This window comes from Canis aureus, chromosome 9 (genome assembly GCF_053574225.1).
Source record: "Canis aureus isolate CA01 chromosome 9, VMU_Caureus_v.1.0, whole genome shotgun sequence".
In the NCBI taxonomy this organism is placed as follows: Eukaryota; Metazoa; Chordata; class Mammalia; order Carnivora; family Canidae; genus Canis; species Canis aureus.
The window spans coordinates 27250120-27276246 of NC_135619.1; the positions used below are offsets into that span (position 1 = coordinate 27250120).

The 26127-nt window shown below is 33.7% G+C and overlaps 1 protein-coding gene across 3 annotated transcripts in view; it reads right to left on the reverse strand.

Moving 5' to 3' along the window:
• MDGA2 (MAM domain containing glycosylphosphatidylinositol anchor 2) overlaps window positions 1-26127 on the reverse strand; it is a 786794-nt gene that overhangs the window by 88979 nt on the left and 671688 nt on the right. For all 3 annotated transcript variants that reach the window (XR_013386160.1, XR_013386159.1, XM_077909189.1), the window contains exon 10: window positions 4282-4430. Coding sequence is in view for 1 of the 3 variants with exons in the window: in XM_077909189.1 (XP_077765315.1) it covers window positions 4282-4430 (149 nt within the window). In the remaining 2 variants the exon portion in view is untranslated. The remainder of the gene's footprint in view (window positions 1-4281; window positions 4431-26127) is intronic.

Here is a 26127-nt window from a genome sequence, read left to right on the forward strand (position 1 = left end):
ATGTGTTTTTTTTAATGCATTGCAACATCTATGAAAAGTATGTAAGCCAATACTCAAATCTGAAGAAAATTTTCCTCATCATAGTTCAATATAGACCAAATAGTTTAATTGAAATAATCAACCAATTTTACCAGAATCCTGAAGAAATGCTGGGTTCAGTCCACCAACTCCATCCAGCTGTGTTATAATAATAGAGCAGTGATTTTATCACCTTAATTTAAGAGTAGATAAACAAGGTTTCTAACAGTTTCTGGCTTAAAAACAAAATAGGGCTCCCTAGAATTGAATTCATTGTTAATTTTAAAGAATCAAATTTGTTTTTCAGACTTTGTCTAATACAGAAATGTATTGCATGGGTAAAGCCATGTTCAATATAAAAAGGGGAGGTGCTCTGCACTAGATAACCTACATATTTTGCATATAGAAGAAATTATCTTGATATGTATGCTCAAAATAAAAATATATGAAAGAACATCCCTTTTTTAAACATGTTTCTGACGGTATTCCTAACATTGTTTATTTAAATATCATCCAAATTATAGTGATTATATTCAAAAGCTCTTGATTCAAGACTCTGAGATAGCTGGACGATGAAAAAAGCCATTTGTATGTAATATAAAATCTTCATTACAATGATCATCAGATCAGAATTCAAGAGTGATTTTTTTTTAATGCTGGTATCTAATTGTGTCATAAAACATGTTACCTAAATGTACATGCCTGAGAAAGAAGCAATCTAATTTACTAAGATAATACAGAAGAAATAACCTCATTTTACATTACATTTACAAACAACATTACTGTTGTTTCCTATTATTAAGAGAGGATATTTTTAAAATAACTGTATCATTTTCATAGTATCTGGGATGCTTTTGCCTTACCATCCTAAGCTTCAGTGTATATGGAGATCTTCACAAGAAATGTTGTCTTTTGAGGCTATTTTGCATGTAAAGATTTTTCATGTAATGGTTAAGTGTAAAGAACATGGTAGTGGCGAAAAGACAAGTGGATATACAGGCTCTTTCTGTTCTCTTCTTATTCCTGGCAGAACAGCATGGGGCCATTACTCTTTATTGAGATCTCCCCAAAATGTATATCAAACTTTCTCTCCCATAGCAAGACATAGAATCTGAGTAAAATTATCAATTACAATAGAGCATTATAAAAAAGCACCCTAGGAAAAAATAATGCTTCTTTCTAAATATAGAAGAAAATCCTAAGAATAAAGGAGCCCAGAAAGAGTGCTTGGCAAGGAAAGAGTTAGCTTCAAAAATTGTAAAAGAAGCAGGAATTGTTTTCCAGACCATGGTTATTACACCAGAAGTATGTTTTCCTCTAGTGGATGGTATGAATCTCACAAATTTGAAAAGAATAGTATTAGTAGCAGCCTTACTGATCTGATCAAGAAGGCTTTAAACTAAGACTCAAGGTGGAAAAGAAAATTGTGAATCCACAAAATGGATATTATGGAGGATAATAGGCTTGAAATGAAAATAAGACATAGTGACAAAAATGTCCAGAAGTTATTTTGTGAAAATCTTGGGTTGGAATAATCCCTAGGCCTAGGATATACGGTATACTGAATAAAACGAAAAACAAACAAACAAACAAACAAACAAACAAAAAAAAAAATCACAGTAGATGTGTTATGGTCTTGAAATGCACTTTTTTTTCTTTTAGTGCTTATACAACTCTGGTGGATGAGTGCAAGAACTGCCACATATGTTTATGTAAGGAATGCCCTGCACAAGGGAATCTGACCTGTGGGGCAAGTGCAGAACATATTCCACTCCACATGCAATTGTCCAATAAGTATCATTATCTTCAATTTACAGGGTAGGAGCCTAGGCTTAGGTATGTTCAGAAACGACCTCAAGGTTACCTAGCTAAAAAATGATGAGGCTATATCATCTAGAATTGGAAGCCAAGTATGTCTGGAATTCATAATTTTAGAAAAACACAGGAAAATTTATACACACATATGCACTCATATATAATTTATTCTAAAATAGCAGAGTAAGGGGAAATTATCTAATTTGTTCACAAGGAACAACACAGTGACTGAAAAGTGAGTGTCACTGCATATCAGAGAGTTATATATTAGTTTTATGATCCAGAAATATAAAGATAGGAATTTACAGGAAATGCTAATGTAAGAGAGGAAAATCTAAAAAAAAAAAAAGAAAAGCTGCCTTTGGAAAATAGTGTATCGATCCTAACAAAACATAATACAGAAAGTAGTTTATTAATAATGGGTACAAGATGTGGATGAGAAGGAAGGACTTTGGTTAGCTGGATCCCTCTTAGGAAGAAATCTGATTCACTAAAAATGTATTGGGGGGAGGACTCTAATGGGAACTACTTTTCTACTAAATTTGACTTAGAGAGAAGGTGGAGATTTTGGGACTGAAAGTTTTAAGGAGCAGAGTTGGGTAAATTCTGCAGACAGAAAACAGTCCTTCTATTTACAGGGAGCAATAGGTCATTACCAAGATACTCTAAAAAACATAACTGAAGAAGAAAGTGAGAAACCAAAGATGAAATTCTGACTGTTTCATTGCAAATAAAGCTATAACCAGACAAAAGGAAAAGATACTTAAGAGAAAGAATTTAATTTTACAAACAGCAATTTGGTATTTGGTTCTTAGGTATTTTCAAATATAGGTAATATAAGATGAACATGAATGACTAAATCAAATGGTAAGGACTTAGAAAATGAGTTGATATGTCCAAAGACAAGAATGCTCTAAGAAGCTCCAAATATAAAAGATCTAAAAATGTTAGCTGTGTTAAGGTAAAAGAAAGAAAGAAAGAAAGAAAGAAAGAAAGAAAGAAAGAAAGAAGAAAAAGGAGAAAGAAAGAAAGAAAGAAAGAAAGAAAGAGAAAAAGGAGAAAGAAAGAAAGAAAGAAAAAGAAAGAAAGAAAGAAAGAAAGAAAGAAAGAAAGAAAGAAGGAAGGAAGGAAGGAAAGAAAGAAAGAAAAGAAAAAAGATGAGCCCACCAGCTGAGAGAAAAGAATGCTGTTCTTTCTTGTTTATATTTTCTTTATCAGGGAAGTTATCATCAAATTAGAATGAGTAGAACTATTTTGATATGGATTTGGGATTTACTCAGATTTCCTTAGGAACTGAAATAAAAGAGGGATAATAAGAATGTTTCTCAAAGATCCAGTCCTGTCTGCTTTATCAGCGATCTGTGAATACTTAGCCAGGAAAGTAGTGATTATCAAATGCCAGGATGTATTCACTAGAAAAGGGATTCTTTTGTCTTGTTTTGTTTTTGTTTGCTTTCGTTTTGGTTATTAGACAGATGGACAAGAACATCTAACTGACAAATATCTTAATTTGAATGATGTATCTTACCTAGTCTTTTATTATAACTTACTGAACATGGTAGAAAAACACTAGTGTTAGAATACAACTGAGTGGATTACTGATGGTTGATCGATGTTTCTCCAAGCATATTTTGTCCTTTTTACTGTGGAAATTCAAAATGCTGTCCTGTGATTTCATTAAGGAAGTGGAAAACAACACCTTACAAAACTGTGGATAATACGAAGTTGTGAGGGAAAGCTAATACTTATATGGTAATCAAATAATTTTGAAAATGTTTTCTTATGCAGAAACAGTCACTTAAGATAATACACTCTGTGACAGGAAACAATATAAAGACCTACATTTACATTTCAAAAATACCATTTATGCCAACAAATGATATAGGGTTTAACAATGATTCATTTGAAAAGATCTATCTTCACAAAACCCATGATCTTCAGCTATCTTAAGAAAACATTGTACTTGATTGTTTCTGCTCATTTTAGTAAAATATTTCTATTCTTCAGATAATTAAATTCACTCTTAACACATCCTCTCTCTATACTTTGAAACCCCCCAAGTAAAAATAAGTAAGACTTCCAGCTTCTTAGGAAGCAAGACAAAGAATTATGCAACTTAGGTAATTGTGCACAAATCTTTAATAAGTTTCTTTCATAGCAAGAATACAGCGTAATTTCTATAGCATATCTTGCGATGAAGGATTTCAGAAGACTCAAAGGATTACACTTTAAAATGTCTCCTGTCACAATAGAAAATGCCAACCTTAATTCCAAACATTTGTGGATAGTTGAGAACATTTTTATGTAGAGCACAATTATCTTCCATATGGGAAAATATATCCTGGGATTTATGCAAAATGATTAAAAATTTATATCAACATATCAGAATAACAAGGTCTTCACAGAGAACCACAAAGAGAAAAAAGAGGCACCAATTAAATTTCTCACCTGCCTAATACCCAACCGGTATGCAACAATCCGATCTACTGCATCAGGATTCATTTGTGTCCACTGAAGACTGTAAGAATAAACACGATGTCTGTTCTGCCACACAGGATTGTAGGTATCGTAATAGAATTCTGGAGCATAGGCCTTTCCTAAAAATAGAAAGAGTGCTTAAATTTGAATTATGACATATGATAGTCAAACATGCTTATTCTTTTCGGTCCTTTTACCACATTCTAGAATGTGTCTCATGAGTAATTCTTCTATTTGAAAAGTCATATTATTAAAATCTAACCAATTTTCTGGAGAGTTTTGAGAATAGAAGCAAGATTTCTTGGTTGATTAGATGAACAGTGTGAGAGGAAGAGACGAATCAAGGACAACTCCAAGTGTTTTGGTCTAAAGAACTGAAAGAATGGAGTTTCCATCAAATGAGATGAAAAACTATGGGAGGATCAAATTTGGGGGAGAACTTCAGAAAGTTATTTTATAACAATTTGAATAATCTAAACAGAGACATCAAGTGAGATATACTAGAATAGTCCAGACTAGTCATATACTAGTCTAGAATTCAGGCAAGGCTAGGATTAGAGTTATAATCTTGTTGACCATAAGCATACAGATAGATTTTAAGTTTAAAGCCGTAAGACTGAAGAGATCGCCGAGGAACTGTGAGTAGATAGAGAAGAAAAAAATAATATCAGATGAACTGAATTTGGTTTTTAATAAACTAATTAGTGGAAATAAATACATGGAATTAAATATCTGAATCTTAGTAACATTTGAGAACTTCTCCTGCATCAACACTGAAAAAAATGTTCTATGGATATTCACTCAGTTAAATTGAAAATGAATTAAAAGATCTCCTGCATAGAAGGAGATCTCTAGAAAAGAGCCATCACATTCACTTTATTGCCTCTTTTATCTTTTTATTGTATTTTTACTTATTACTAAGTGATGGCACAAGTTCATGTTCACAACACTAGAGCAAAATCTAGATGAGAGGAAAAGAATATTTTGAACAAAGAAATCAATACCCAAATGTTACAGACAACTTGTATTTGAGACCAAATTTCTCAAAATATTATTGAGGATGTGCATTTAGTAGTAGCCTGGATAAAGAGCTAGGGCTTTTGATTAAAAATAAGCATCCAAGGGTGCCTGGTAACTTAGTCGGTAAAGCCCCTGACTCTTGATTTCAGCTCAGACCAAGATCTCAGGGTCCTCTGAGATGGAGTCTGCTTAGGATTCTCCGTCTCCCTCTGCCTCTGCTGCTGCCCTCACTCGTGTACGCATACATGCTCGTATGCTCTCTCTCAAAATAAATAAATAAAACATTTTTAAAAAAAGCATCTAAAATCTATAAATGAAATAATGAGTTGCCTAAGTGACTAATGTAAACCTAGGGCGTTTTCAGTAGAGCCTACTGTCTACATTGAATTAAAGGAGTTAAAGTCTCAGTGGGTGTTTTCGAGGTGGGGGATGGGGAGGGAGTTGCTTTCATTTTAACCAGGAGGGAAATACAGTTTATAGTTCCAAGCCATCACTTGTTCATAAAAGGTACCGTGCATTCAAATGGAATGAGGAGAGTCACAAACTGTGGCTGTTTAGCATACAAAAGAACAAAAAAATCTATTTGGCAGATGGAGTTTTCTAAGATTTGAAATTTTATTGTAGAGAAGAAAATCAGACAAATTTTAACCGGTCTATGAAATAAGATGAATTTCAGTGCATGACCATTAAAAGGAAATGCATTTTGATGTTGAAAGGTTCTACCAATCCTTTCTGAATATGGAATGATGACCTACCTAGGAGACTATGATTTTCTCTTCATTAGTGGTTTTTGTCTCTACCTACCAGTCATTTAGCAGGGCTGAGATGGGTGACTTTCCACAAGGTGGCCAGTAAAGCACCTCTGCGTCTCAAATCCATAGGGTGCTATGAAACATTTGCCTACTGTTTATTGTACTACTTTAATTGTACTAAGTATACTAATTTATAAATTCCATTTCATGTTTCTATTACCTGTAGTCTAATCCTACTTTTTGTTGACTATCAGGAGAGTAAAACTGGCTGCCTGTCATAAATGCAAATTGCCATAATTCTAGAAGTGATTGTTTATGTAAATAAATACTTTTAAGCTTATTGAAGCAGTTTAACCTCGAAGTTAAAAAAAATCCTCATGACTCGTCAATAAAATGAGTTTATCAAGTCAATTTTCAAGGTCATCTAAACCTTATTTAAATTTTCCAAATAGATCAAATTTCAGTAAAATTCCATCATCTTTACATTTCATTGCAGCCTTTTATTAAGGCTTTCCAGTATATTTTTCCAGTATATTTTAAAAATATTTTATGTGCACTGATATATCTGTATTACTATAAGTAATATAATATAATAATCTCTCATGGAACACCAGTATAGAAAATAATTTAGAGAAGATCTGTTTTAACATCTTATATAGCAGATAAATTTAGGAACAAAATAGAAATAGTGATGATGTATGACAATTCATATTAATGCATAATCAAATGAAACAGGCCTCATTACAAATTTTGACTTTGATTAATAGAGAAAGTTTTATTTTAGTTAAATTTTTTTCATTTCATTTATTTTTTAAGATTTTATTTACTTATTTGACAGAGAGAGCACAAGCAGGAGGAACAGCAGAAGGAATGGCAGAGGGAGGAGAAGCAAGATCCTCAATGAGCAGAGAGCCAGATGTGGGCTTGATCCCAAGGACCCCAGGACCCCAGGATCACAACCTGAGCTGAAGGCAAATACTTAATTGACTGAGCCACTCAGGTGCCCCATTTTTAAATTTTGGTTGAATTGCAACACCTTAGAGTTAAAGGTTAAAAGTTTTTAGATGTTTTGTGAGTAACATCAACTAGTAATAAATAATCACTGATAAGATATAATTTTGAGGCAGTTGGGTGGTTCAGTTGGTTAAGTGTCTGATTCTTCATTTTGGCTCATATCATGATCTCAGCCTCATGAGATCAAGCCCAGAGTCTGGTTCCATACTCAGCATAGAGTCTGCTTGTCCCTTTCTTTCTGCTCTAATAATAAATAAAATCTTTTGAAAAATAAAGACATAATCTTGATCAGTTACAGTTAAATATAGATATTATTGCTTATGTCTCAGAACATATTGTATACTCAATTTCTTTTGGATTAACTACCAAAGAAAAAATATTTTCTAATTTTATTTAAGAAATAATTTTTAAAAGTAAAAAAAAGTACGTTCAGTTTTTTCTCTGATTTCAGAACCAATCACATTTAATATTTATACAACCATTTTGTTAAGAAGCACACTGTAGTAGTAAGGGAAAGCCCTTATAATAATCTTAGGCTTTGACAACCAAACATGACATCTGCTGGCTGAACATGGAAAAAAATCATAATATATTTTTTCTTTTTTACCTTCTGGGCATTTTTTTCCTCCTTCCAACAAGCATGCCAAGAAAATTCTTTCTCTTTTATATTCTAGTTTCATTTTTATGCAACATTGTCCCAGTTTAAATCTTTTTAGACTAAACGACCTAGAACTACATTCATTATCTAAACTAGCAGATAATTTTTAGATACATTATGTATATGGATCTTGGATTTTAAAATAACCTTAAAATATATGTGGATAAATATTTTATTGTTCAAAATTTTAAATAGAATTTATATAAAATACATTTATTCTATTTTGCAAATAGCTTTGAAAAGTGATTAAATTGAGATTTCAAAATATAATTTTATGCATAAGCTAAAAGTTCAAGATATGATAAGCTATGACATGTCACTTTCTTAAGTCTAAGAATATTAAAGTATAATAAAAATCTTTCTTAGATGCTTCTCTAAGCCTGCAAGCAAGGACTTATTCCGTGAGGGTCAAAAAGCACAGAACTGAAAACCAGACACCGAATTAAGAGTTTAAGGAGGAAAGGAGTGTTGTTGGTCATTGTACCCTTGGGAAATGGAAATTTAGTTTCATAGGAGATGTGATTAATGGGCCAATGCAAGATGAGAAGGTGGAAATGAGGCCACAACATATGATCAAATAGCTATCTCAGACATAGGGTCAACTAGAAACAACTTTCCCCTCACCAGCATAGGAAGATGTCAAAAATATTTACATTAACAAGAAAAATCATCCTTGCTCAGTGACACCACTGGAGCACTTGTATAAATATGATATCAAGTTATTTATGAAAGACATGCTCTCAATTTGGACTACAGGAAATTTCTCCTAATTAATCCTCAATGAATATGAATTCAGAATACAACAAAACTAACCCACAAGAAAATGTTCAACTATGAATGACTAAGAAAGCCAATGAACAACTGGATTAGTTGTAGATAACAGAAACATAAAATAGAATATATAAATAAAAATGCCCAAGACCACTGAAGAAATACAATAACAGAATGTTAAACAAATAATATAAGACTTTCCATGAAAGAGTAATTATACTCTCCTGGGATCAAAGATAGGCTTCACAGGACACATATCTGACATCTTTATAGATGTCAATTTCTTAAAGAAGAAATTGTTCAGATAGACAGGGATGGCTCATGGAGGGATAAAGAAGAGTGGAGATAAAGCATGGTCTTTAGCGGAGAACACTGAATGTATTATAGATAATATTTTAGAACCACCACAGGAACTTGTATGACTATAGCGTGCAGTGCCCACCCTTCCTACCAAACTCTGCACTTTTGAAAAAGAGGGATGTCTTATCAGCTCTTGTATAACTGCTAACACACTCCTGTGTTTGAATAAGACAGGAAGGATAGGTCAGTCTAACTTATGAAGAGTCTTGATATAAGATGTTTGCTACTGGGATCCCTGAGTGGTGCAGTAGTTTGGCGCCTGCCTTTGGCCCAGGGCGCGATCCTGGGTCTCCAGGATCGAATCCCATGTCGGGCTCCCGGTGCATGGAGCCTGCTTCTCCCTCTGCCTGTGTCTCTGCTTCTCTCTCTCTCTCCCTCTCTCTCTCTCTCTCTCTGTGACTATCATAATTAAAAAAAATTAAAAAAAAGATGTTTGCTACTTACCATATAGTCCAATTACCCTCCAATTATTTTAACCAGTACTCACTTAAATAGGAGAAAAGATTTTATAGTGTTCTCTATTGATTCTCACATCCCAGAGTGAACTCAGTGAAATCAACAAATTGAATGAGAACTAAATTAATAATCAAAATGGTAATAATCAAGGAATTCATGAAAATACACTTGCAAAGTATCAAAAATAATAAAACAATTTAAAACTTTTCAAATGTATATTTATTATCACAAGAAGAGTAGCCACAGAAATCCATGGGAATCTGATGATGCACTGATTAAAAAAAAAAAAAAAAAAACTTCTAAAAATCACAAGAATCACAGCTCTGTGCCTGTATGCATTTTTAGTAGAGGCTAACAAACACAGTAAAGTCACACTGTATTCAGTCAGACTCATAGGCCAGCTAAGGCAGTAGATTACTCATTGTTACCTAAGAGAGAATGATATATGGCAAAAATCTATGCAGCTCTGTCACTCCTCCACAGGACAGAAGAAAGAACATGCGATCATTGGCATCATAAATATTTTCTCTTCAAATTAATGAATCTTGAGTCATATTAAAAAGAAAAGAAAAGATGGGTTGCCTGGGTGGCTATGTCAGTTAAGTGTCTGACTCTTGATTTTGGCTCAGGTCATGATCGCAGGGTCCTGGGATGGAGCCTGGTGTCAGTTTCTGTGCTAAGTGAGGAGTCTGCTGGAGATTCTCCCTCTCCCTGTCCCTCCGCCCTTCCCTCTCTATCAAATAAATAAATAAATCTTTTAAAAAGAAAAGCAAAGAAATGCTTCTATAGAAATGGGGATTTTTCTAAGTTTTTAATCAGGAATATGTTATAAATCCACTTTATAGTTTACAACAATAACTGATAGGCAAAGAAAAAAGTGGACTGGATGACTGAGAAGCCCTGGGCAGGAAACCAGTAAGAAGATACTGTTAATGGGGGCACCTGAGTGGCTCAGTGGTTGAGCATCTGCCTTCAGCTCAGGTCATGATCCCGGGGTCCTGGGATTGAGTCCACTATCAGCCTCCCTGCATGGAGCCTGCTTTTCCCTTTGCCCATGTCTCTGCCTCTCTCTCTCTCTGTGTCTCTCATGAATAAATAAATAAAATCTTTAAAAGAAGAAGAAGATAATGTTAAAACAAAACGTGACAAAAAAAAAAAACAAACAAACATGGTTTGGGAAACAAAGAAGCTAAAAAATCATTGCAAATAAACATCCAATTAGCGCTTATCCTCTGATTGGACACTGTGGGTAAACTCCTAAATTTTCAGTCATCAGACATTGAATGGACACTAAGTCTCAAACTGAGATGGAAAATACTGTATGCATCTCATCCTGCATGAGGGACAAAGTCCATTACCTCTTGGTATCCTATTCTCCTGAAAGCTAAGTGTTTTGATTCAAAAGTATATAAAAGTATCTTGAAAGTGGAGGCAAAGTAGTATTCAGAGGACCAAAAAGGTTTCATTCTGTTAAGTCAAAGGAAAAATTTTTTTAAAAAGAATCAGTATACTCATCTGTGTTACCTATTTGATATTTAATATTAGGACTTATTAAAAAAGAAGTAACAAAAGAATTACTGCTGAATTGATGGTTTCTGCCTATTCTCATTTGACTAGAAAGGTGGTAAATTAATACGAAGAAAGAATGAGAAATGGAAAATATCTAAGTAATACTGACAAAAGAAACTATTGTACCTAATAAAGAACAGTTTATGTTTGAATTAAACTGAATGTTACAGCAGCAATAACTGAATGTTAAGAGTTTTTTCAACAGTGATAACTTGTCAATATATGTGCTGGAAACAAAAATGTAACAACTAAATTATACAGCTGTAAAGTCAATGACATCTTTCAGTTAATGATTTGTTTAGAGTTTGTAAAAAAAAAAAAAAAAAAGAATGCAAGACATGTAACAATTTATAACCTAACCAGATCATTTAAGTGAAATAAGTGAAATGCCTTTGTACTTGAGACAGAGAAATGTTTATTCATACTTTGTCTTCCTGCTTAGAGACAGTCAATACATTTTCAAAAGATCAGTCATTGTTATGACATTATTTTTTCAGTAATATTTTTTAGACTTGAATTAATGAGTACTTTTATTGAAGAACAGTTGACACACAATGCTACATTAATTTCAGGTGTACAATGCAGTGATTGCACAGGTGTATACATTCTGTTATTCTTACCACAATGCAACCCTATTATAATACTGTAAACTGTATTACCTATGCTGTACCTTTTATCCCCGTGATTTATTCATTCCATAACTGGAAACCTGTATCTGACACTCTCTATCACTTATTTTGCCCCCTCCCACCATATGACAGGATTCTCATGATATGCTTATAGCGTCATACAATTCATATCCTTTATTAAAATATGTTAGAGTAAAATACAGGAGTTATTAAGTAATTAAAATTATGGAGATTCCAATATTCTTTTCTTAATGAACAAAAGTCTAGTGAAGGAAAGTACTTAGACATATGTGCAAACTTTTAACTTAGTTTTTTAATAGTTTGCTTCAATAATATAAGTTCACTTGAATATAATATCCTACCATACAATTCAATTTCCCCTTATAGATAGTTTTTAACTGATTAGATATCTAGAGGAAGTATGTTTATAAAAATATCTACTTGGAAAATTATTTAACTATCATGAGTTCAAATTGTCTAAATAAAATGTGTGTACTTCAATATCTGAAATGTAGAATGAACAAAAGACCCAATTTCACAAATTAATCTAAAATCATCTTCAAGTATCCATACTTTAGCCTTTTCCTTAATCTCTAGGAAAGCAGAGGCCATTAAAATGATGGCCCAAGAAAATGGCTTCTAGGCCTATTTACTAAATGAAAATGATGATCAGAAGCAAAGACGGTAATTTACCAAGAATCCTGTGGTTGCTTATTAAGAAAGAAATCGCTCATACTTGGGATGCTGGGTGGCTCAGCAGTGGAGTGTCTGCTTTTGGCTCAAGGCGTGAACCCGGAGTCCCAGGATGGGGTCCCACATCAGGCTCCCTGCATGGAGGCTGCTTCTCTCTCTGCCTACGTCTCTGCTTCTCTCTCTGTGTCTCTCGTGAATAAATAAATAAAATCTTAAAAAAAACAAAAAACAAAAACAAAAAAAACCCGCTCATACTGAAATAGGTAGGCAACCAGATAGGGTTTTCAGAAGTAACATGGTTTACTAATAACTTCTAGCAAAAAAAAAAAAAAAAATTAAACCACTAAATGCTCAAGCCATACATATCCACATCAGTAGGTAATGTGATATGTTTATATTGTAAGAATTCTCCTCCAATTCAAGGCACTTCTCAGAGGAGTTCATAATTTCATTTGAGCAGGGATATGCAACACAAGGTCAAAATTCTTTATTAACACAATAAAAATTAATAAATACTGTGTAGTCAGCAATTATTACTAATAATAGATCTATTTAGTTACTGCCAAGGACTCTTTCAATTAGGTTTCTCAGTTCTCAATAACAGCAATTATTTTATGAAGTTAGCTGGGTTAGAAAGCTGTCACTGGGGATTCAAGTGGATCTGCATATGCAATTTATTTTATTTATATAATTTGATATAGTCTATATAAAATACCTATCATAGCACTGGGGAAATAGATTTAAATAAATATTAATTTCTTGCTGTATCCCTTCCAGAAAAAAAAGGAAAGGAAAAAAAGTAAAATAAAACTCTCTAGGAAGAGTTCCATATTTGGTTTATTGTTATGGTATATGCACAGGAAATTGAAGAAATTTTAAAACTCAACTGGACAAATTTAAATGAATGCCTATTTATTTTCTGTAAACTTAAATGAAGCAATATTTCAACACAATTAAGTCACCCTCTGACCTAGAAAACAAAATATTTATACAAAGTAGTTATTGGCTTGCATGCCAAAGATATATTTTCTTGGGCAATATAAAATAAATATATGTATATACCAGGTAATATTTCAACTTAAATGAATACCCCTTTAAGTCTAAAACTCTGAAAGTACTTTGGCAGAAATTATGCAAAATATGAATAATATGATTTTTTTCCAAACAGGTTTAGATTATATCTGGTCCAAAATTTTAAAAGATGATTTGGATTTGATGAAAACATTAGCTTTCACATTTGGTATGTAAATCGGAAATTGCCTACGGTTTAGATAAAGTTTGGAAATGAAACTTATAAATCTACTGATATTTTACAAGGAAATACCTAAGTAAATGTTATGTGTATAAAAACCACATGTTCTAAAGAGAAATAATGTGGAGAGGTCCTTTTGAAATAAAAATGGCTGATTATTGGTAGAGAAGAGATGTGTATGAAGAAGAAAAGGCTCTGTGCTTCAGTTACTCCCTTTGTATACCATAGATCTTGCCCACCACCCTGTCAAGTATTTAAGACACATATGAAAATTGTACATCTGGGGCTGATATTTAAAAGTTATTCTACTATAATTTACCATTACAACCATAGACTCATGGAGGAAGAAAAAAGAGACAAAAATTGGATCTCAAATTTATATAAGAATTCAGAGTTTACAAAGTACTTTCACAGATATTAACTTATTTTAATCTTCACAGAGGTTGAGAAGGACAAATATGCAAAGGGATATTACTTGGCTTGAGCTGCAAATCTTGTAAGTTAATCTGAACATCATAACTACTTAACGAATGCACACTACTTTCCTTGCCTAATTTGCAGATCATCACTCAAAAAGATCTGAATGAACATTTTGTGAGAGGGAAGAGGGGGTTACATCATTCACCTAAATGTACAGAGAAAGCTGGTTTTCAAACAGCGGATCTCATTACTACCTTCCTCAGTGTATATTATTTTAAGAATGGTAGGATTAAAAATCCTACCATTATTAGAAAATTATTAGAAATCTCTCTTTTGGGGATCCCTGGGTGGCGCAGCGGTTTAGCGCCTGCCTTTGGCCCAGGGCATGATCCTGGAGACCCGGGATCGAATCCCACGTCAGGCTCCCAGTGCATGGAGCCTGCTTTTCCCTCTGCCTATGTCTCTGCCTCTCTCTCTCTCTCTCTGTGACTATCATAAATAAGTAAATAAAAATTAAAAAAAAAAAAAAGAAATCTCTCTTTTTAGAAACACTGCAGGAAATACTCTCAAGGCAGAGAAAATATCAAATCATTTTGCTTTGTTTTATATTTAAAAAATTTCATTGATACATAGTACATGTCAACTGTCAGCAGGTGAGAGAAGCACAAGGTCAAGGTAGCTATCTGGAATGCTATATTTGGCTATGTCACAATGATGGATGTAGGCTGATTTTGTGCTTCTCTTTTGTTGGTAGGTGAAGGTCTATAGCTAATCCTTCAAGAATTATACCAGTTATTTCATATATTGCAACAATGCCTATGAATGAGCTAGACATTATCTATCTAGCATAGATATGCATGTATGGTGGCATAGGGGGCAGAGATATAATTGAGATTGCAGAAGAAATTACATAGATGTCATTAAATTTCACAACACAAAAGAAGATTTAGAAATAGAAAATGGTTAAATATGCATGGTGTCCAATCTTGGGGATAAACACAAACTTTCTATTTTGTAGTGAGTATATCCTTGTTCTCTGGCCAATTTTATTTCCCTGGCTCATCCTATACATCCTAACCAAAGAAATACTGCTGGAGAATCAAATCAGTGAAGTGTCTAGCAACCATTTATTTACAAAGTCAATTGCTAATTCTTAAATGGTCCAGAAAGGAAGCAGATATACTAACCACATTCCGTATATTCTGTTTATATACCAGCACCCATATTTTTATCTGCCTCCAAACTTTTCTCTTGCTTTTTCTGGAAACCCCTAAAAGACTTCTCACATATAATCCAAAAGCCAATCACTTTAGGCTTTCCTGCCTTCCTTTCTTATTCTAGCTTCCTTCAAAGAAACAGTCAGTTCCCTTAAGGTTGTGTATAGTATCAGGAAGTTTTATTTGAATCAGAATTATATAACTAAACTGGTGTGAAGCAACTACCAATGTACAAAATTTGCAATGGAGTATGTCTAAAAGGGAATAAAATTCCCATTGGCAGTGTAATACTAGAGATTCTATATATTTTTCTTCAGTCTTGTAATTTCAGACACTGAAGGAATTTTTTTTATTCTCTTCATATACCACAAATACATCTAGATAAGTGACTTCTCATGAAGACCCCACTGGCGTCTTCCTATTCATAACTCTATAAACCTGTTTGTAGTGTTCTTCTACCTGGTAACAGAAAACATTTCAATTGTGGCGTCCAAAGCTTTAAAAAAAAAAAAAAAAAAGCTTAATCTAGGGAATAAAACCATTCTCTCTACACTTAAGGAAGAATTGATGCTTGATCTCTCCTAGGCAAAAATAACTTCTTAATGCACTTCTGTTGTTAGGTTTCACTGTTTGTCAGTCACCATGCTAATCAACTTGCACACATTATGTTTTTTAAAATGCACAATCCCCTGCAGGTTGAGAATATTCTTATCATTTTCTTTCTACAAAAGATTAGAATGGAGATTAGAAATCTTAAACAGCTTGCCCTATAGTAAGCAATCATCCAGTAACACAGCTACATTCTGAATCCATGCAATCCAAAGCCCTTTTTTTTGTTGTAACATCCAATATCTCTGGAAATGGTCACTCATGACCAAGTGTGCCTGACTGAAATGGTGAGTGGGACTGAAATTCAGGCCCTATTCCTCTTGCAACTGCTTCTGGCGTGGTATATGAGCCACATCTGTTCAATAAAGGGGACTTTTCCCCCAATTCACACACAAGTACTGTCAGGCTGCTGGGTTTCCTGATAAGATGTCACTTCCACTAATCTAAAAAGTATCCCTGCTTTCCTACTTTGTCCATTGTGAGTACAGAAACTGAAACTACAATTTATCCTTGGTACTCAACCAGATTTGCCATGCTATATTGTTGTCTGTAAGTATTATCAACTCAGGACTTCATAGAATAAGGGATTGATTAAATCTCTAGAATGAGAACTTACATATATTTTATTAAATATTTAACTCAGGAATAATGAATATACAATAAGTTGCAAACAAACATATTCATTCTGTCCTAAAGCTATACATTCCCTAAAAACTTAACAGCTCCAAATATCTTAAAGCCTTGTGTTCTTTTATAGGACCATTGGTTGGGATGTGCGCACAGAGGGGGAACAGATGGATGAACTGACCCAGTGGCTCTCAGGCTGAGACAGCTGAATGTTCAATGGCGTACTTATAGACCACATTAACTTCTTGGCAAGTGCTGTTGCTGCACATGTGGGTGGTCCATTGCTGAATATAAATGTGCTGAATATCATTTAGGCAGGGAGCAAGAGGTGTTCAAGTGAGTTGGAGAGGAGCCCAGAAGGTATGCTGTTTATCTTCTAGGAACATTTATTTTCTTCCAAACATATAACTTGAATTAATAAAATGGATTTAGATGTCAATAAAGGAAACTAGTTATTGAAACTGAATCACTGTGATTCTCTAAGAATAACTAAAAGATCTGTGAATAAGACTCCTAGCATAAGAAAAAGATTAGAGCACAAATAACTGTTTTTATCATATTGCTAAGAAGCACTGGTCTGGATCTGACCGCAAACCGGCTCTCTGCCAGCAGCCAGATTCTGAGGCTTCTAGTAACTGTCATATTGAAGTTCTTTTGGAATAGGTAAAGTTCATTAGAATGATGAAAGAAGGGGATATCTTAAGTTATGCTACTTAACCAATATAAGATTGTAAGACTTTGGTTATATCCTCTGGTCTAAAACCTGAAAAGAATTTATAGAAATAAAACCTCTATTGACTTTTTCAATTTCAGGCTCCGTCACAAAATCTCCCTTGAGAAAAGACGATGGATAAGATTGTGAGCCATCATCTGTGAGCCTCTCTCCTGACCACTTTAAGTCTGGTTTTTGGCATGCCTTTGGAACAAGTTTTGCACTGTTCTCATCCATTAATCATCCCTTCAGGGTGATAAACAGAGGCCAGGTGCTTAAACAGACACTTGGAAGTTTGGGAGTTGGCTTTGGTTCCACTGAACTAAAAACCTCTGATTCTTTTAAAGATTGGTTTTATTACCACCCAATAGCTCCTAAAGAATTAAACTGTACTAAGTGCTAAACAGATCCTTTCTTAAAGGCTATTATTTTCTTAGTGATAAAAATACTAAACATATAACACTCATATATATAGGTGTGCATTTCTACATTTGGGTTTCTTTGTTTGATTCTTCTCTGGTTGTCAATGAATATTATGAGAACTCTTTTCTCTCAGGGGAAACTATTTGTGATTTCAGACTGTTTCTCATCTTCTACAAACTGGATCTAATGCCTGCCCAAAATATCAGGAAGCTGTGAGAAATAGCTTTGGAATCCAATGAGTTACCTTGCTAGGCTATCTCTGTCTTCTCTTCATTCTATTTAGCAGTTAAAGTCTTGCTTATAATATAGTAATCCTCCAAAAACCTCAAAACCTGATTCATAGCTCTCTCATTTAACTCCTATGTATGACCTTCATTATCAACATATTAGGTGGTCTATAGCCTTAATTCAACAGTTAAGAGATATCATTAGGAAAAGATGCCAATGGTTATCATGGGGAGGGGAAAGCTGTGAAGATAACCAGTTTAGTGTCTCTATCTAAAGAAGTAATTTAGAGGTTGGTGGAGGAAAAAGGAACAAAGGATTCTTGAAAAACAATAATTTTTTAGATTATCTTAAATATATTAACATAATATGGATTAGGAAAATTATATACATGTTAACATTAAATAGAACAAGCACCTTCATATTATAAAATACCTCCTATTTGCAACCCTACCTTAGTTGGCAAATATCATTTATTTGATAATATTTAATTGAGGTATAATTTAGATACAATAAAATGCACATATTTTAAGTGCAGATTTTGATGAATTTGAAAAAATATGTACTAATGGGTAATCATCATCCCAATCAAGATAAAGATTTCCATCACTGCAGAAGGTTACTTCCTGCCCCTTTGTAATCAATCAGTTCCATTCAGTCCCAGCCAAATAACAATTTAGTTTCTCTTACTAAAGGTTAGTTTTGCCTATTCAGGGAATTTGTATAGATGGTATAATAAATAATACACTTTTTGTGTCACGTTCTGACACAAGATATATTGGGTGAGTTTTTGAAATCTATCCAACCATATATTGTGTTTACCAGTAATTTTTCCATTTTTCCATTTTTATGATTGAGTATAATTCCATCTCATGAGTGGATTGCAAGTTGTTTATTCATTTGTTTATTGATGGATATTCGAATTGCTTTTAATTGGAGGCTATTACAAATAAATTATTTTTATACAGGCATATGCCTTCATTTCTGTTGGACAGTCATCTAGGAATTTAATAGCCAGATTACTTGGTAAATTTATGTTAAAATTTGAGAGGCAGATGAATTATTTTCCAAAAAGTAATGTCATTTTACATTCCTAGGAGCAGTGTGTGATAATTTCAGTTACTCTACAACCTCGTCAACACTTGGTATTGTCAGTCTTTTTAACTTTAGCCATTATAATGTGAATGTAGTGTTATCTCATTGTGATTTAAATGTCATTTTCCTGGTAACTAATGATAGCATCCAGTTTTTACACAATTATTGGTCAATCATATGCTCTTTTATGTAGTCAAATTTTTTGTCAATTTTTAATTGGACTATTTGTCTTATTGAATTTTAAGAATTACTTATATACTTCAAATACAAACCTTTTGTCATACATTTTATTCTAAACTGTGTCTTTACTTTTTATTTCTTAGTGATGTTTTCTGAGGATCAGAAATTTTTATTTTTTAATTATTTTTTTAAAGATTTTTATTTATTTATTCATGAGAGACACAGAAATAGAGGCAAAGACATAGGCAGAGGGAGAAGCTCCCTGCAGGGAGCCTGATGCAAGACTAGATCCCAGGACCCCGGGATTATGACATAAGCCAAAGGCAGATGCTCAACCACTGAGCCACCCAGGTGCCCCAAGGAACAGAAAGGTTTAATGATCTCTGATGTATTATTCTTTAATGACTTATGTTTTTATTTGTTTACTTTCTATGAAATCTTTGCCTAGTCCAGATTTGTATAGATTTTCTTCTATGTTTTCTTCTAGAAGTTTATAGTTTCAGTTTCCTATATTTACATCTGTAGTCTATCTTAATCTTGTGAACAGTGTAAGGTGTTATTTATGATTTATTTTTTCCATATGGAAATTCAGTTCTAGCACCATTTATTCAGAAAACTATTGTTTCTGCAATGGATTATGCCAGTGACTTTGAAAAACTCAGTTGACTTTACATGTATCATATATATAACCATAGAGGTCTATTTCATCATTCTCTATTTGTCTGATTGATCCTTCCTTGTGTTTATACAAAAACCACACTATCTTTCTTACTGTGGTTTTACAGTAAGCCTTGAAATCAGGTAGTGCGAGGTCTCAACTTTATTCTTTTTCCCCAACAGAGATGTAACATATTGTTGGACCTTATTTTTCCAAATAAAAACTAGAGTAAGATTTTCATTTTCTATTAAAAAAAATAAAATGCTGAGAATTTTGTTGGGTTTGCATTAAATATATAGATCAATTTAGAGAGAATAAGGTCAAAACAATATTGAATCTTCCAATCCATGAATGTAGTATATTTCTAAAAATTTCTAAAAATTTGTGAAGTGTATATATTCTGCATGTTTTATTAAATTTATTTATATTTTGATGTCATCAGAAATGGTGTCTTTGACATTTCAATTTCCAATTTTTATGTCTTATACAGAAATGATTGATTTTACATATTGCATTTTAAACAGAAATATGATTGATTTTGTATCCTATAATATTGGTAAATTATCCTGCTAATTTGAGTAGGATTGTCTATTTTTTTTTAAGATTTTATTTATTTATTCATAGAGATGCAGAGAGAGAGAGAGAGGCAGAGACACAGGCAGAGAGAGAAGCAGGCTCCATGCAGAGAGCCCAACGCGGGACTCGATCCAAGGACTTCAGGATCACGCCCTGGGCTGCAGGTGGCGCTAAACCGCTGCGCCACCGGGGCTGCCCCAGATTGTCTATTTTAAAAAAAAGTATGATCTGGGAATAGAATTATTTTTACTTCTTACTTTCTGTTTTTTATGCATTTTATTTACTTTTCTTGTGTTAATGCAGTGGTAGGGGCCTGCAGGATAATATTTGTGGAGAATAAGAGTGAGTACTTTTTAAAGATTTTATTTATTTATTATTAAAATGTACTTGAATAAAATATCACAGGAAAAGAGCAATATGTGAACAATAAAAATATTGATGGAAGAAAATAAAAAGTAGGATAGTAATCTTTTATCCAATTATACCAATAATTTCATTAAAAGTAAATCAATTTAATGCACCACTAAGTTATCAGAAATCATGGGACTGAATTAAATAAAGGAGTTTTTAAAGACATGGTTAACATATGGTTAACCATACGATACTGCTTACATTAGAAATTAAAGAAAATTAGTATAAAGAAAAAAGCTGACAAATATTCTATAACATATAAACCACAAAAAGTGGCCAAAAACTTTAAATTATGATTTAAGTAATATGTTTGATTTAACTTGCATAAAAATTCACATATGAAATTTAAATGTTTTCTTCTCTTCCTATGACTTTATTCACTCCCTCCCTCATCCATTCATTCAACACATGTTCATTAATAGTGTATGCTGTGCCAAGAACTCCTACAGGTGCTGGGTTAGGAGTTATATTTATACTTTTGCTCCTGTTTTCCCACCTTTTAAAATTTCACATTATACTTGTGTTTGTTATTGCTGCTTTTTGGGAAGGCTTCTAAACCAGATATTCCAGCTAACCTACTCAATCTTTGGCTATTTCTACTCTGTATATTTAAGCTAGTCATTTACATTTACTATTTATTTTAGCAATTACATTTTTTCATATCCACTATTACCAAGTGGTTTTTCTTCACTGCTAGTTACCTTTCTTCTATTTCTTACATCATCCCTTTCTTTGAAAATGTTGTTTTGTGGTATTTAAAATAGTATTGTTTCTTACTACTCCTATCTATTATGAAATTGATTATTTTGTTTTCTTTCTCTCATAATAATTTTGTTTCTGATCATGCACATTTTTCCTGGAAGACCCCTAACTTCCTTGTCTGATAATGTCTTTAAGGGTGAGATAGCCTAGTTGCTTGTTTGTGCTCCTCTAGGGAAAGGAAAAGGGTGCTTTAGGACAGAAAGATTCTGGTTTCAGCATCAGTCCCATAATTCTCCATCTTCCCATCCTGGTCTTCTTCAGGGATTTTCTTCCTCCAGTATCCCCAGTTTCTAATACCTCAATTCCAGGTACTATCTTTGGGGAGTTGTCTGTTGAAGAGGTGGAGGGGAAAGAAGAGAAGAAATGCAGGAGCCAGGCATATTGGCTGACTTCACCACTTTATACTATATACCCTAGCCAGGCTCTAGTTCTCTTTCTCAATTTTTCCTCTAGTGTTGCAAGTCAGAGTCTGCTTTCTTGCCCTCTGGTAATGTCAGGTATTAATCCATCTAGAATAATATACAAAGAAAAAAAAAACTCACCTATAATACAAAGTCCTCTCTCAGATTAGCTCCAAAATGTCACTGTCTTCTACACCAGCTTGATTGTTTCATCATACATCTGTCTCTTGACCAGAGCTCAGGTGTGTATTGATTACTGACAATATTTCTGCCATCAGTCATCTTTCCTCCCCCAGTTTTTTAAGTGGCATTTTCATTATTGTGTTACAGAGACAGAAAGGCTTAGCTTACTTATGGCTAACTTTGAAAATCTGTCCATTTCAAAAATTTGTTTGTACTATTTTGCTTTTAAAACGCTTTTGCATTCAATAGCTTACTTGTAATCTAAAATTATGTTTTATGGGAAGCAGTTCTTTGTTCTACAGATAAAGAGGCCATGACCAGAAAGAATTCAATGGCCTAAACAAAGTTGAATGATAGACATTGTTAACGTCTTTCAGGCAACCAAGACCTATCTTTATATAGTTATCAAGAAGGAAAGACAGCTACATTCACAAAACATTATCCAGAAAGTTCCATGCAGACCATGAAAGTTTGCTTGCTTTGCTCCTTGCTATAATTTGATACTGTGATTTCTGACATGGTGTGGCACTTATGATTGTGACAGGCTATATTAAGTCTGCATGCACCGCCATAACAAAATAGCATAACCTGGAAAGCTTAACTAGTCATTTATTTTCTCACAGTTCTGGAGGATAGAAGTCCAAAATCAGGGCACCAGCATAGCCAGTTTCTGGTGACTGCTCTCTTCCTAACTTGTGGATGGCCATCTTCTTGATATGTTTTCACGTGGCATGAAACAGGAAAAGAGCAATGTCTCTGGAATCTCTTGTCATGAGGGTACTAATACCATTATGAGGACTCCACTCTTGTGGCCTCATCTAAACCTACTCATCTCCCAAGGTCCCCATCTCTAAATACCATCACATTGGGGCAGTGTTTGTGTTGGAGGAGAGAGACTGCAACTTAACACATTTTTGAGGGAAACAGTTCAGTCTATAGCACAAATCATCCCTAGTTTGAGTCTTATATTCTGCGTCTAGTTGCATGTAGATATTTACTTCTTTCTTTTTCTGGTTCCAAAATGTGGTCAACTTTATGTGGGTCCATCTCTTAGCTATGCGTCCCTCCCTCTTCCCAGGGCCAAATTTTATGATTTTGATATTTAACTCTTTCAAATCTATTTTAATTTTACTTAATTCAGTTACTTTCCATCCTTATAAAATTATTTATACCCTTAAAAAAACAAACCTAACTTGAACTTTCTCTCTCTTTGCTCTATTAGACCAGATAGTATGTTATAATGAATAACAGTGGGTAATTCAGAAATTAGTGTATCAGATGAGAATCCTGACTTTCTCAGCTTCTCTACATTTTCAACTATCTCTAATTAATGAAATATAAGGGCATGAAATCTATCTTAAATTGCTCTTTTATGTTGCAATGTTTTATTTTTGGGTCCATAATAGGCTTCTGATGCTCACACTGCTTTGAAACTTTCATTGGAGGAATCACATCATTTTATAATGAGGAAAATGAGTAATGAGAGAATTTAAGGAACCATCAAACTTCTACATCAAATTAACTACAACAAATTTTTAACTGAAAATTTTAAAGATATAATGTGAAATATGGATTACTCATAAAATGTTAACTACAGGGAAAAAATAAAATTTGTCTAAAATATTGTGTACATCAGGGATCCCTGGGTGGCGCAGCGGTTTAGCGCCTGCCTTTGGCCCAGGGCGCGATCCTGGAGACCCGAGATCGAATCCCACGTCAGGCTCCCGGTGCATGGAGCCTGCTTCTCCCTCTGCCTATGTTTCTGCCTCTCTCTCTCTCTCTGTGACTATCATAAATAAATAAAAATTAAAAAAAACTTAAAAAAATAGAAATAAAATATTGTGTACATCAGATAAGATTAAAGTAAATATTTTGGTACATTTTTTTCTAAGTGATAGCATTAATTTCCTTAATCAATATTTACATTTTTATTTCTACTTTTTCAGATTCAGCATGAACTCACCTACATTTTATCTAGTTTAATTATTAAAAAATTCCCTTAGGACTATTAGTAAAAGAGTCACTGAAGTGTGTCAAAAGAGCTTGAATTTACAATCAGAAGACACACATTTTGTTTTTGGCTCCCTGAGCCTTTGTCAGTCAAGTCTGTCAATGGAAGATGATACCACCTCCTCCTCACAATTCGCAGGATTGCTTGAGATAAAAAAGATGTAAGTGGAATCAATTTATACACTATAGAATGCTATATATCAAGAGATGTTAGAATGTATGGTGCATTTTCTGCTCTATATTTAAAAAAATAACTATAATTTATAATCTGGCTGAACCATTGGCATCTACTAGTTTATCTATTATGATAAATAAAGTTCTAATAAATTTAGGAGAACTTTTCCCTGAAAAAATATTTGATTTTATAAGCAGTTTTCTTGTCTTTTAGAATTTTTACAGAAATTTCTTAAAAATATTATTTATTTAAGAGAGAAATAAAGTGTGTGTGTGTGTGTGTGCGTGTGTGCACATGGGTGCACACAGGTGTGGGGGGAAGTGACAGAGGGAGGTAGAGGGAGAGAATCTCAAGCAGAGTAGCACCAGAGGCAGGGCTCCATATCAAGACCCTGAGATCATGATCTGAGCTGAAACCAATAGCCTGACACTTAACCAATAGTCTGACACTTAGCCACTCAGGCACCCCAAGTTATCACAGGAAATTGTACTAGATATTTTCCCATTATTTCATTTGCTCTTACTTCTGATAGTTGTTAATGCTTTGTCTATAATCTTATGTTGCTCATTTTTAGATATTCACAAGAAATTAAGTATCTGGCTGAATAGAAAAAACATATGGATTGCCAAAGAATAAAACTTTTTTTAAGATTTTATTTATTTATTCATGAAAGACACAGAGAGAGAGGAACAGACACAGGCAGAGGGAGAAGCAGGCTCCATGCAGGAAGCCTGACATGGGACTTGCTCTCGGATCCCGGAGAAATGCCCTGAGCCAAAGGTAGACTCCCAACCACTGAGCCACCCAGGCATCCCATAAAACATATTTTCTACCTAATAGTATATAATTCAATTTGACATTAGAAAACAAGAATAAAATATTTTGATATCAAAATATTTTGAGTCAAATCTGACTTGGTTGTTATTTCTTCCTCTTCATTCTTCAAAACCAAACAATGCTAGAGTCTTCCAACAATATTTTCTCCTGTCTTGGGCAATGTTACTGCTCCCAGTCAAACTGGATTTCTTTGCATTCACTGAGTGATAACATGTACTCCAAATTTCATAAAATTGTCTCTTCTTTGCCTTACTTGTTCTCTAGAATCTAATTTTAGTTCTATGTCTAATCTGCTATTGCTGAACAAAGTGAAAATAGTAGTTCTAATATGTAAATCTGAATATTGTACTATATTAAAAGGAAAATTGTGCACAATCTTAGCACAAACATTTCCAAACTAGAGGCAAAAGTAACAATTACAGGAGAGGTTTTGCTTGATAAAACCCTCTTTGCCATGTTTACTGAAAGAGATTAATTTGAAGGATCTCTTTAAATATTGCCATAGATAAAGTAGTTACTAAGCTGTTTTTTAAAAAAGTACTCTTTGTGGGAGAAAGTGCTGATATTTATGGCAGAGAGAGACCCTAAGCAGACTTGCAGTGATTACTATATCTGGTTTTCATATCTTTGTGTGTAATTCTTTCTTACTGAAAGTGGAAAGAAACGGTGATGGGGTGTCACTTCAGTAATTATGTTATAATATAAAATATTCCATCTGAGATGCCCAGAGCTAGAGATTCTTCTTGCTGACTTGATCAAATAAATATCCATGTTTGGGACAGCCCACATGAGAAAGAATTACAGGTGGTCTCCAGAACATGTAGGCATCTTCAAGAACATGAAAGTGGCTTCAGCCAATAATGAGTAAAAACACTTGGGCCCTCTATTATTTAACCAAAGGAAATTAATTATTTCAATGACCTTAATAATTTTGGACATGATTCAATTTCCTATCTGAAGATGAGTTTCCAGATAAGAACATTCCGGCCAACTCTTTGCAGCCTTGTGAGACTCAGAACAGAGGTTTAGCTAAGCCATGCCTGGACTCATGACACACAGAAGTTGTGAGATTATAAATGTGCACTGTTTCGAGATGCTCAGTTTGTAGTAATGGGTTATGC